Here is a 12,759-nt window from a genome sequence, read left to right as displayed (position 1 = left end):
CTCGGGGCACCGGGCATCTTTTGGGTGACAAGTGCCTCATCCCTGCGATTGTGCTCCTGCTTGGCCCGGGCTGGGAATGCTCCCAGACGTGCTCCTGGCCCTGTGTGACAATTGCAGGGCAGCGTTTTGAATTGTTGGCTTTTAGAAGCATTACATAAGTAAATGATTTTTTGAAATAGATGGTAGGTTTGTAACAACTAAGCCGAAAGCATGGAGAACACAAGGAGGTCAGGCATGTCCACCTCCTTGCAGGATCCTTCAGTCCTTGTCTATACATACCATGACATTGCTCTGAGCTGGGTGGTAGCCACATGTGTCTCCTTGTGCATGGGGATAGCTTCCCACAGAGCCGGTGGAAGGTGGCTGCTCCTTCTGTAGCTGCTCTCATGCCAATGACCATGCTAATAACTCGTGTAGAAAAGGCTTGGGGCTTTCTCGTGGCTGTGTGTATGGCACGGGAGTGGCAGTGACCCTCTCTGCCTTGTCATCATCTTTTGCATAACTGTGGGGACAGCTGTGACCTTCTTCCTCGTGGCCATGTCTGTGGACCTCACAGTGGCAGTGACCTTCCTCATGAGGGTGGCATCCTTTTTGCTTCACACATTCGGAACAGCTGAAGCAAAAAGGGAAAGTATTAGAGCGGAGAGTATCCTATAACTCCCACTAATCCTCTAGCTGCTTAGAGTAAGCCGTTCCTGCCTTAATGACTTAAATGCCCGAGGCAGTTTAAAGAACAAAAAGCTTTTCCTAATGCCAGGGTGGATGACTCTCTCCCACCAAAGGCCGACACCTCTCCAAACCCAGCAGGAGGGAGTTTCGAGGACAGGATGCGGGCAGTGCTGCTGGCCCAGCGTGGTGCTCCCAGCTGGCTGTGCTGCAGGGAACCAGCCTGCTGTTGTAAGCCTTAGCCACAGAAATGTCACTTGCCTGGTAGGATCAGATCCACTGCGAGGAGCAGCTCCAGAGCAGCTCGTATTGTGTGGCCCAGCAGGAAAGACTGAAACCTGGTATCTGCTGAAAAGATTGGCTGGTATTAATGTGGTGACAAGAACATGGGTGATATTTCCTTTTCATTCTCCCCGATACTAAATAATAATTCTTGCAACAGCAATGATAATAATAGAGCCATGTGAGCTGCAAGGATGGTGGGAATCAGCTGGATTACAAACATCCTACCGCTTCTGACAGACAGGCACATCTTACAGCTTTAGTTTGGCTCAGCCCGAGGTGTGAACTCCTTGTCTGGTAAGTGGGGGTGATCACGCTTCCTCACTCCCACAGCTTGGCAAGTTTCCTCTGTACTGCTGCAAGGTATTCAACACATGGATTAATTATTTTTCATTGCCCTTAGCCAGGGGCTACAGCAGGGCTTGTGCTCCCAGCTGGCTGCAAAGCGCTGCCTGAGGCAGGCAGCGGTGCTGCCCGCATCCCCCCTGGGGCTGCTGCCGCATGGCCAGGGCTGGGAGGGACCGGCTGTGGTGGCCAAGTCCGGGAATCCAGGAGTCCCTTACTTCAAAACCTGCTTGGCTTTCGCCCCTGCAGTGCAGCAGAGAAGGAGCTGCCTCTCCCAAGGAAGCTGATGCTCTCCTTAATGCATTGTGTCATTTGGCAATATTGCCACTCTGTGACATCCCTGTGCTTGGTGGCCAGTTTGAGACTCAGTGTCATTCTAAGGGAGGCATATGCTGATTCCAGGATTTCCTCTCCTTACAGAAACAACCTAAGGGTGAGCAGGAAGGACAAGTAAATGGGGTTTCCAAGCTGTTTCAGGAACATAAATATTTCCAACAAGATGATTTCATCAAGATGAGAACATCCTTCATCCAGAGGAGCTCCTTCTTTCACGGTGCCCAGCAAACCACGATGGGTAAGTCAGCAGGATGGAGGCCAAGTGGTCTGGAGCAGTTTGTTTGGATTGGGATGCATCCCTGCCTCTCCTTCTGCAGGCAATGCCACCCTTCATCTCAGGGAAACCATGCTCAAAGCTAACAGCTTGCAGTGGCGACACCACCGTGATGTTTTGCACAGTGCAAAAACACTCATGTCATGTGTTTTTTGGACACCCAAGCCCTTGAAGTCATCGTGGCCAAAGCAAGGTTGGGGATCATTGCGCAGCTGCCTTGGATTGCAGCAGACTGCTGGTTTCCAGGCAATGTGCAGTGGCTCATGGACCTGCAGCCAGCTTATGAACCCTGGTTTGTCACTGCTCACTGGAGCAATGAAATAGCCAGGGTATTTCTGCTGCTTGAAGCCAGTAACAGTGTGACAGATACCTCCCGTGCTGGAAGATTTCCATGGGTACAGCAGCAGTCCTGGCTGCTCCTGCTGCATTAACCTCCCATTGTCTCAGCCACTGAAATTGCTTCCTTAGCCAGAGAACAGCTCTCTGGTGGGGGCCCCACTATGTCAGCCAACTGAGCCCTAGTCACTTCACTGGGCAGAGCTTATTTTACAGGTGAATGTAGCTGCCCACCTTCTGAACCTTCAGGAGGGGTTAATTTAGAGATATAAAGTGCTTTAGTCATGGTTTCAGTGCTAGGACCTGAGTCAGAGATGTCTAAACATTTACATTTTACACCAAAGCCATTGGTGCTGGGTTACTGAAGAGAAGGGCCCAGATGGATGCTGGGTCTCTGTGACTGTACAGAACCAGTTTGATTTGCTGCCATCCCAGCAGCACGGCACAAGCAATGTCATTGTGCACAGGAGGATGTGTGTCTCTGCAGATGTTTGCACTCCACAGAGCCCACCTTTTTCCTCCTTGCTATGTCCATGGTCTGTGATGGCCTTTTTCTGATTCGTAGATGCAACAAAATTTTGAATTTTTAGGAGTATAACGACCTAAAAGAATAAGATTTAGCACCTGTTTTTTCAGTGCCATTTGTGACCACTCTGTACTGCAATTGGTTTGGAGGAGCTACCTTCCAAAATTTGTGCAACTGTCTGTGTTGATAAGAAGCATCCTTGCCAGCACACACCATTTTAAGGCAGGTTAAAAGGGGCTCAGGAATCAGGCTCACAGGCAGTTTTTGATTGTCAGTCATTATTTCTGTCCAGGGTGTGTGCTGGAGCATGGCCCACATGCTGCACAGAAAGGAGAGATCCATGCAGGGTACTTCTCTCTTTCTCCTCCTGCAGTGCTGGAAACCTCTGCATAGCTGTTGACTCAATACCAGGGCTGAGAAGGTTGCAGGCATATGGCAGTTATGTTTCTGGGCACCAGTACATTGCAAACTGAAGCAAATAAGAGATGTGCTGAATTTGCAGTGTGTTTGAAGGGGCAGGAGGTCCATGGAGACCCAATTCAGCTTTGTCTTGGCAGGGGAAGTCTCACTGTAGCAATACCGTCCCATTTTCCCTGGTGCTGCGTGCTGGGAGCGCAGCCACATTCGCTCTGAAGCTGCCCATATGTTCACACCACTTCCAAGCATGACTGACACTGAGCCAGTTCCCTCCGAGCATCCTGAGATATCCCAGACTAATTCATCCCTTGCACATAAATATTCTTCCTATGAGGATTTGGGACATAAATTCTCAGCCTGGAGAAGGCCGGAGAAGACACTGGGATATGTGACTAACTGTGCCTGTTAAAATACTTTCACAGCCTAAACAAGGTCCAAATGACACCAGTGCCAGTGAGTCAGCGCCATCCAGAGATGGCCCAGTTGACATTTTGGAGAGGAAATTGGCCCAAATGGCTTATTTCAGGAGAATCAGAGCCTTGGGGGAATGAAAATCAGTTCTTTTAGCTCAAGAGCAGTTAAATGAGTGGAGTGGAAATCTTACACTTCTCATGCTGTTGAAATGTTTCTGCTTTTTTTTTTTTTTAGCTTTTTTTTTTCTTGGTTAGAAACTGAGCTTCAGAAATGCTCCAAGTATTTAATCTGGTGCTTCCAGAAAAAGGCATCTTTATGTGTTTGTTCCAAACCTTTCTCATCAAAAGGTTTCAATAGCAATGGGGCAAAGGAAGAGCATTTTTAATCAGTTGCTTCTGAAGGTACTGAAAGGAACAAAAATATTCCAGGGAGAAAGGAAATGGAACATTTTTTTACAAACCCAGTTCTTAGCTCTGTATTGTAGCCCACCCTAATCCCATGTGTTTAGACTGCACAGTGTCCCCAAGCCTGAGCAATACCTCAGCCTTGCTGCAGAGATCAAATCAGAAGGGCCAACAAAATATCCACATTCCCAAAGGAGAATCACCTGGCTCAGGAGCTCACTCAGGGTTCATCCATCATCATTATGGATGCCCAGGGAATGGTATCACTACCACCTTCTTGAGTTATGATTTCCATCCTGTTGGAGCAGGAATTATTTTCACTTTCAGAAGTTTTCTGCCACTTGAATGAAGCACTCAGCAGCCAGGCACAGCTCAGCAAGTCTGTAAGTGCTTCATGTGATGCCCAAGATTTTTAACTTTTTTATATTTTTCATGTATTTGTAGCTTTGTAGATTACTAAAGCATGTCTATAGCTTCTAGTATTTTTCCTATCTTTCTTCCCTACATTAAGAACAATAAGATAACTTTATAAACCTAAATATCATGTAGTCATTCCAAGAAGAGAACCAACTACAAGGATGTCCTGTTTTCCAACCAGAATCTGGACTAGACATAAAAAAGTGGGGCAAAAGAAAGTTCTGGACTGCTTCCAGTGGGCACCCCAGGAATTATTCCCTAACCTTTTAATTGGACAGTATATGATAAGTATACTAATTGACTAGCCTTATAAAAATTGTAGAATTACTATACCATGTGTGATTTTTGCCATATCACGTGCTTGAAAGCTTTCAAGTAAAAGTTTGCTTTTATATTCTCTCTAACATTGTTGAAAAGATCTATTTTCCAGGCATCACATGCACCTCCACCCCTTCCTTTCACCCAAGTACTAATTATTGTTGAACTAGTCCTTTAATATTTAATTGCCACCTTGACTCCCCTTTTCATCTCCTCCCTTCCCAGGTGCCTCTGAGCCTCGTGCAGGCTGGTCCTTCCTGTGTTTGTCCTCCCAATCAGCTGCACACCTTGACCCTCCACACAAGAAAAGCCAGTCTTCCTGCTGAGCCCAGTCAGAATCCATGCAACATCCCTGTGAAGTGGAGCCCATGGAGAGTCTTCAGTCCAGTTCAGACCCTGGAGCCAAGGTTGGTCTCTGGAGCTTGCTTTTGAGTTCTGCTGGCAAAGGGAAATGAGATGATTTGTTAGGCTTTAATGGAGTTTGGCTGGGAGAGGCACCGAATTTGCCGCTTTCTTCTTCTTGCGTCAGACTCAAGGTTGGTCACTACCATTTGTGTAGCCCCAAAGCAGCCATACGTGGAATAATTTTGGCTTTTTGGAGTTCACAAATGGCATGTGACCATGTCAAGGGCAAGCTGTCTCCTGGCTGCTCATTTGCAGCTTGTGAGCCCAGGCCACTGGGCTGTCTGTGTCCTCCTAGATCTGGGCTGAAGCCGTGGGCTGGAATGGGGAAACTCCCTGGGCCCCTGCTGATGACAGAGCAAACAAGTTGCTGTCTGCAGCATTCCATGCTTTCCCCAAAGACTACATTTCCATAAAAGATGAAAAAACCGGCCCAACTGGCTGTCCCGGCCACTTTTCACAGCCTCACACCCTTCCAAGGCTGGATCCTGTGTCCTACATCTGAAGGCTGAGCAGTGAACAAGGTCAGCAAACCTGTATTTGTCCCTGCTGAGTGTGTCTGCAAGTGGGAAAAACTAAGTAGACAGATTAGTTTTTCATTTGCTCAGCCTATGACCACTTCAGAAGTCTTACACTGGAATGACAAGTTTTCAGGAGCAGAAAATATTGGGAGAGCTGACAAGATTAAAGGTTTTTCAAGGTGGCATTAAACATGGGTATGCACAGGACTTGAGGCAGGACCCTGCAGGCTGGGATGATGCACAGGGAAGGGGAAAAGAGGGGATGTCTTGTTCCGAATGGGAAGAGGGCTACTCTGCACATCCTGAGATGTTTCTGTGCTGTGCCATGACTGGTATCCCTTTGGGAAGTACCAACAGGCAGCTATGATCCTTACTGCTTTTAAGCAGGACCAAGCTGCCATTACATCCTTTAACTGTCTTTTGTAGTTTTAATTTTAATTGTATATTGATCCATTTAAAAACAAATGTCTCAACAGTCCTTTGATCCCCATGAGTCTCTCCAGCTAAAGCCCATTTAAGGGTCCTGCCTGGTCCCTCCTCCCAGTCAAGGGAACATGCTGACCTTTCTCCTCACCAGAGGAAACACCTCAACCCCTTTCTTATCCTGCAGTGCAGCTGCTTGAAGGACCAGAGCTGGGGGAGGCAAGAGGAATTCCCTTATTATGGACAAGTTTGCTCTGTGTTTGGCAGGAAGTATGCCTCCAGGCCTCTAGGAACTCTTCTTTGATACAGTGTTCCCTTCCCTCCCTGCATCTAAGGCCTGGAGAAGGATTGCTAGTTCAGCTCAGGAGCCTCGGGCAGCACATCGCTGCACACAGCCGTGCCTTCATACTCGGCTCTGTGCCTTATCTGCAGTCCTGACACATCATATAAAAACAGGCTCCCACGGCATCCAGGCTTCAGCTCCTTCAGTGGGCTTTTGGCAGCTGCCTCCCAGATCCTCCCAGCAGTTCCCGAGTGCCATCTGTTGACTCGATAGCGGTCATGCAAAAAATGGAGGGGAGCCAGGATAAGGCCGGGTGAAGTGCACTTGGGAAAAGTAGCAGCATGGGACTGAGTGGCTCTGGAGGAGTTTCACAGAGGGCAAAAGGAAAAGGAGGGAGGGCTCCAAACCAAAGCAGTTCCTGGTGGTGGAAGGGCTGATGAAGGGATGCCAGGAATACTTCTTGGGGCAGGCAAGTTTACATTTTTTGAAAAATCAGATTCTTTCCCTCAGTCTTTGTGTAAGGCAGAGAGACAGAGTCTTACCAATACAATATGGGGCAAAACTATGTGCCAGCTGCTGAGTGCTGTCCTGGAGCAGAGATATGGCAGGCTCCTGTCAGGGATGGTTCTTTGTGCCAAAACCGAAAGCCCTTGCAGCACACAATTAGAGAAAGGGACTGTTTTAATGTCACAAGCACAAAATGGAGAGGTCATTGCCCTGCTTTCATTCCTTGGCCCAGAAAAATCTCCAGCACACTTTGCCCAGAATGGAGAGTGAGAGCTCCAAGTAGGCAGCTGGAGGCTGTGCTTAAGGACAGTCAGTTGAGCCCCTGTGCAGCACAGCCACAGCAGGGAAATGCAGCAAAACCCCCTTTATATCCTCTTGATTCCTCCAGCTTCCAGGCCTTCCTGAAGGAAGCTGCTGTCCACCCCACATGCTGCTCCTTCAGGGGCAGCCCAATGTTAACAAGAGCTGACAGATCCATGAAGCCACAAAACCAACCTGAGTACACTCCATGTGCCCACTGTGCTGGGCAATTCTAGAGATGGCACCATCCAGAACACAAGAGAGCCCAGAATTAGACCATCCCACCTATGAAAGGTCTGGGATTTTGAAGAATAAAGAGATTAACTCTAGGTGTGGTGTACAGATTGCTGAGTGAGTAATGAGGCTGGTTTCTCCAGATGTCCTTCCTGTTGCACATGGATGCAGGATACACTCGCTGTCTGAAGTACTCTGTCAAGCTGCTGCATGTGGGAGTCACTGTCACCAACAGCCAGAGAGAGGAGGATTGGTGTCCTGCAGCCACCCAGGTGGGGGGATTGGTGTGAACAGGATTCAGTGTGTCCTTAAATCTTGCAGGACTCCCAAAATGTCATGCATACATCACACCCCACTCACAAAAGCAGGAGATTAGGAACCTTCTCTGTCTTCTTTTGTTCCCAAAAGCAAACCTCTGGGTACTGGAATCCCTGCTGCCTGGGTGATGGTCTAGAAGGCTTGCCCTAGCTTCATGTAGGCACAGACCACATGAGAAAGCAGTGCCAGTTTTGGGATTGACACTGCACTTTAGAGAAAATCAGGGGTTTTTGAGAGTTTTTTACTGGGTACAGCTGTGGTGTTACTGCAGCCTTTCCTGGCCACAGAGCTGGGAATGATTACATGCATATTCATAACCCCATAAAGTCTTAGCACATTTATAGGGTTCTGTTTTCTCCTCTGACTGTCCCACACAGGCACAAGCAAGTCCCCAAACCAGCCTGTTTTGCCCCACTGCTGCAGCTGTAGATGCTGCTCCCTTGGCTGTGCCCTTTTGCCCCTGGGTTTCTGTGTCTGCAGTGTTCACTGAGGATTCCCATTGATCTCAGATGATGATGCAGAAGTAAGTGCTTGTCATTTGTGCCACTCAGACATGGTAAAGGACAGTTGAGACATGTCAGCTCTTTGTATTGAGGTCAGGAGCAGCCGACACTGCCCTGGAGGGAAATGCAGCTCTCCAGCGACATCAGCAAAGGCAAAGGTGTTTTAAGGATCTTCACCCCTGCTCCTGGCACTGCTCATTGCTGGAAGAGCTTGGCCACACTGCCAGGAATGGTAGGGACGTAGGATGCTGTGAGGTCTGGAGAACTTTGGAGAAACTCCTTGGGAGCACTTGGCTTAAACCTTGATAATTTGAGCACGACATGGGCAGCACAATGGACCCAGCTGCACATGGTATTCACTCTGCACTGCACACAGAACCTGGCCTTGGAGTTTGGGGTTATGGTTTCTGCTTTAACCTGAACCTCAACATCAACATAGTGTGCAGTCTCCTTGAAGCCAGAGATATGTCCATGACACAAACAGGATAATGCACCAGTGCTGAACAAAGTGTTCCCATGAACACTCCCTGACTCAACCCAGTCCCTGGGTGACCTTGTCCCTATGGCCACCAGCCCAGATGAAAATGGGATATCACTCCACCCTCACAAGAGAGCATGCCAGCTTGGAAAACCAAGGCAGCGCCATCCCACAGTTCCCCTGTATTCCCAGGCCAAGGTAAAGCTCTACATGACTCTGCATCTCCTGCACAGCTGCGTCCACCACAAACCTCTTGACAATGGCTTGGGCTCTAGAAAAGCTCTTGTGTCTTTTTCCCAGTTTTCTGCCTACCTCTGAGTCTTCATTTCCTTCATTGAGCCTGAATCCAGAAGCACTGCCTTGGAAATGGTTTCAATTTCCTTTCATCATTGAGTAGCTACTAATTAATATAGGTCAGTCTGTCCCTCCAAGAGCTTTTACTAAGCTGTGCTTCCAGCTCCTTAGTGGTGATGTCCAACAACCCAGGTCACGCACAGAGTAGGGGCCAGCTTCTGAGTTCTGCAAAGTCTTTGCCAGGTTTTCCTTAAACCACTCCAGGTTTCAGGTCACACTCCTTGGATTTTGTGAGGAGCTGACCTGCTCAAAGGTCTTAGAGTGGATAGTGGGCAGCAGTGGACCAGCTTGTTTTTTTTAACATATGAACATAGCAGGGCCCACATTAAAGTTGGGCTGTGCATCAGTCCTTGGGCAGCAAAACATTCCCTGTTATTCTTCCATCTCCTGTTTGCCTCACACTCTATCTGTATCCCTTGGGACAGAGGGAGAGGGCAGCCAGTCTGTGCTGAGGAAGAGTGTAGCACATGGCCAGGACATGTGGCTGAGGCCGGTTCAGCCTGGAGGAGATTCATTGGGGTCCTCAGCTTCCTCACAAGGGGCAGCAGTGGGGACAGCTCTGATCTCTGATCTCTGTGACCAGGAACAGAAGCCGAGGGAACAGCTGGAGATGTGTCATGGGAGGGTTAGGCTAGATATCAGGAAAAGGTTCTTTCTTCCAGAGGGTGGTCAGGCACTGAGCAGGCTCCCCAGGGAATGGTCATGGCCGCAAAGCTGCCAGAGCTCAAGGAGGGTTTGAACAATGCTCTCAGGCACTGGGTGGGATTGTTGTGGTGTTTGGGCAGGGGCAGGAGTTGGGCTGGATGATTTGTGGATCCCTTCCAACTCAGGATATTCTATAGTGAGGTAAGGGTTCATGTGGTGACCCAAGATGCAGCAGCTGAATGCTGTTTCCTCAAAGCCCTGCTGCTACTTTTGACTCCTCTGGGGATTATTTTGGCAGCTTTCAGACAGGGACTTACAGGAGTCCCTCTGCTTTGGCTGTGTGCTTCCTGCTAGTCCTGCTGCCAGCTGGTGATGCCCACCCCACAGCACTCTTCTGTTCCTTCCTGAAAGGCCCACTTGAGCAGTGGGGAAATAATTTCCAGAGAATACTGAAATTAAACAGAAAAAGGCAAATCTGACCCATGTTTTCCTATGGAAGCTCATGCACACACTCACACTCACAAGACATCCAGGACCCCAGATATTTCCTGGCCCTGCCAGGCAGGGAGCCAGCCATGCATAACAAACAACACGACCCCGTGAATGGCCACGCAGCAAAGCCAAGCTGTTTGCCTGATCCATCCGTCACTGTTCACCCTTCTTTTCTCACTTTGAACGAGGGTTTGTGGCATCAGGAAGTTAAAAGGAGTCAGGAGGGGGGAAAAGGGGGAGTGTTTCTTTTAAAAAGAGAGTGAGATTGGAGAGGAGGACACAGGCACTCCAAACCCTGTCTGTGCTTGGTATATTAGGCAGCCAGTGCTCTTGGCAGGGAGCCCAGACGAGGCTTTTGTAATCAAAACATGATCTTGTATGCTGTGCAACCAGTGCTGAGAAAGGCCGTCTGATGGCTCTCCTCTTTTAGCTCTGCTCTGGAATCCGCCGGGCTCCGCCGCCGATGTCCAACATGCACCGAGCTGTGAGTGCTGCCTGCGCGGGGCCTGGGAGGGGCGGGGGCGCTGGGGTCCCTCACCCCAAAAGGCCACGCAAGGACTTGCACTCGCTTCCTTCAGGGTGGCCTTTCGGTGTTTGTCGCTTTGTTTTCTCGCCTCGCCTGGCTGCCAGCAGGCACAGGGAGCAAACAAGCCGTACCGCACCGCGGGGAGCGGTGCTGGGGGGGGCGCGCATTTTGGGTGCCGGGGTTTACATCCCTCGCCGGGGCAGGTTGTGGTGGCTGGCTCAGAACAAGGTGCCTCCAGGGAGGCAGATAACAAACAGAAACGCAGGCAGTGCTGGATGGTGCCTGTGCTGGTGAGGGCTTCAGCTGCAGCTGTCAAGTAAGAGGATATTTCTTAAAAAGAGCGGATATATTTGCTTACGCAGAAGAGCGTTTGTACGGGCCGCTCCTGTCCCCTTTCCCTCCCCCCACCTCCTGCCTTTCACACTTTCCCGACCCTGCTGTCTCCGAGGTCTCGCTGGAGAAGCAGCCGATCGTAGGAGCGTGTCTCTGTGCACGCAGAGACAGCCTGGAGCGAGGTGTCCCTCCAGCCCCCAAGGGGCTGCGTAGCCAGTGTGTGCCTCTTAGGAGAGGGGCTGTGACACAACGGGATGTCGTCATTTAAACTGAAGCCTGGAGACGATAGCTTTCCATTTTCTCCTTTTGTGACATTTTAATTTGCAGTAGAATGAGGCCTCCCGTTCCGTGGCTATGCCCTGCTCTTGGGGAGGCTTTGGGTTCAGCTGATTGCTGATTCAAAGCCATCGCACGTTTGTTCTGCCAAAGCCATTAATAACTCTCTGTCGCGGTGACATACGGGCACCTTGGCTCCCCGGAAGAGCTTTACTCTGGGGAGGGCACGGTGGAGCCACTTTCCATCCTGAGCATCAGCTTCAGCACGGGCTGGGGCAGCGGGTTCGTTCCAGAAACGGAGGAGAGGGCACGGCCCCCTGTTCTCGGCTGGCTCGGAGCGGCAGCTGACGAGCAAACGCTGACTGGGCTGAAGTGTACAATGGGTGAGCCCCTGGGAGCTGAGCGTGGGCTCCACACGCTGCCCAGCGCTTCGGCCGCGGGGCCCGGGTGTGCGGGCGAGCGACCACCTCTCGCCCGCAGCTCCCAGCACCTGCTGAAACAGGTTGTGCAGAGAGAAACACCTTAATGGCTTCGTTAATAAAGGGGAGGAGAAGGGCTGAACACCAGCAAACTTTCCTTCCAGTCACTAGCTTCCAGCTGGAAATGGAAGGACCCCCCTCCCCCTGGCACCAGCGTAGACAAAATGCTGACAAATGGGCAGAGGGAGAACAGCCTGGCAGGCCTTTTCCATTTTTTGCTTTGAAAAGAGAAGTGCACAAATACAACCTCTGCAGGAATTTTTAAATTTTTCTCAAGCCGGCAGCTCTGCCAGTTCTCCTTCAAAAGAATCTGAAGATGAAAGGGGTGTGTTTGAGGGCATGCACTACTTTGATCCCACCCTCAGCAGCCAACACCCCAGAGCTCGGTAAACAGTGAACCTGCCAATTTAGTGCTCCCAGAACAGCTTCTGCTCAGGTAAACACTGAATTTGGCTTTAATCAGCCTTGCAAAATGCCCATGGAACTATATCCACCCACAAAGGCAATCTGCTCATCTGTCACATACCCGATGATGGATGGCAATGGAAAAGCCATTTATTTTCCCACAGATCTTGACAAAATCCCATTGTCCAGCAGAAGAATGTGTGGAGGCGGTTTAAATGTTCCCGTTGTCCCACCTGGATGCAGATGTGTGCCTGTATCCCTGTGTCCTGGCAGAGCAGCCCTTGGCAGGGGCTGTTAAATCAGATACCCCTCACTGGGGATGCCAGTGGAGATGGGGCTGGCGCAGGAGCTGCGGTTTGTGCCATGGGCGGGTTCTGCTGCCTTTCCCTCACTGATGTCTGACACCCAGCACATCTCCTCCGTGCCCGAGAACACGTGAAGGTGAGGGTCATGTACTGCATGTAGATAAGCAGGGTGTTAACTCTGGAGCCCACTGACAGCCATCAAAGTGGGACATCAGTGCTTTGCTCAAACTACCTCATTGC

The 12,759-nt window shown here is 50.0% G+C and overlaps 1 protein-coding gene across 24 annotated transcripts in view; it reads left to right on the top strand.

Moving 5' to 3' along the window:
* The window catches only part of CCDC9B (coiled-coil domain containing 9B), a 57,951-nt gene that overhangs the window by 20,798 nt on the left and 24,394 nt on the right, over positions 1-12,759 (top strand). For 21 of the 24 annotated variants that reach the window (XM_086894627.1, XM_086894623.1, XM_086894634.1 and 18 more), the window contains 2 exons: positions 1,714-1,867; positions 4,961-5,142. In XM_086894627.1, the coding sequence (XP_086750753.1) occupies positions 5,077-5,142 (66 nt within the window). In that variant the 5' untranslated portion in view covers positions 1,714-1,867; positions 4,961-5,076. Of the gene's footprint in view, positions 1-1,713; positions 1,868-4,960; positions 5,143-10,411; positions 10,680-12,759 lie in introns of those variants that run through there. The other 3 variants (XR_015288491.1, XM_086894621.1, XM_086894644.1) reach the window with 2 other exon arrangements.

Source organism: Cyanistes caeruleus, chromosome 6 (assembly GCF_971803275.1).
Source record: "Cyanistes caeruleus chromosome 6, bCyaCae1.hap1.1, whole genome shotgun sequence".
In the NCBI taxonomy this organism is placed as follows: Eukaryota; Metazoa; Chordata; class Aves; order Passeriformes; family Paridae; genus Cyanistes; species Cyanistes caeruleus.
The sequence above is the reverse complement of the archived record's forward strand: the minus strand, read 5'-3'. Positions and strand labels throughout refer to the sequence as shown.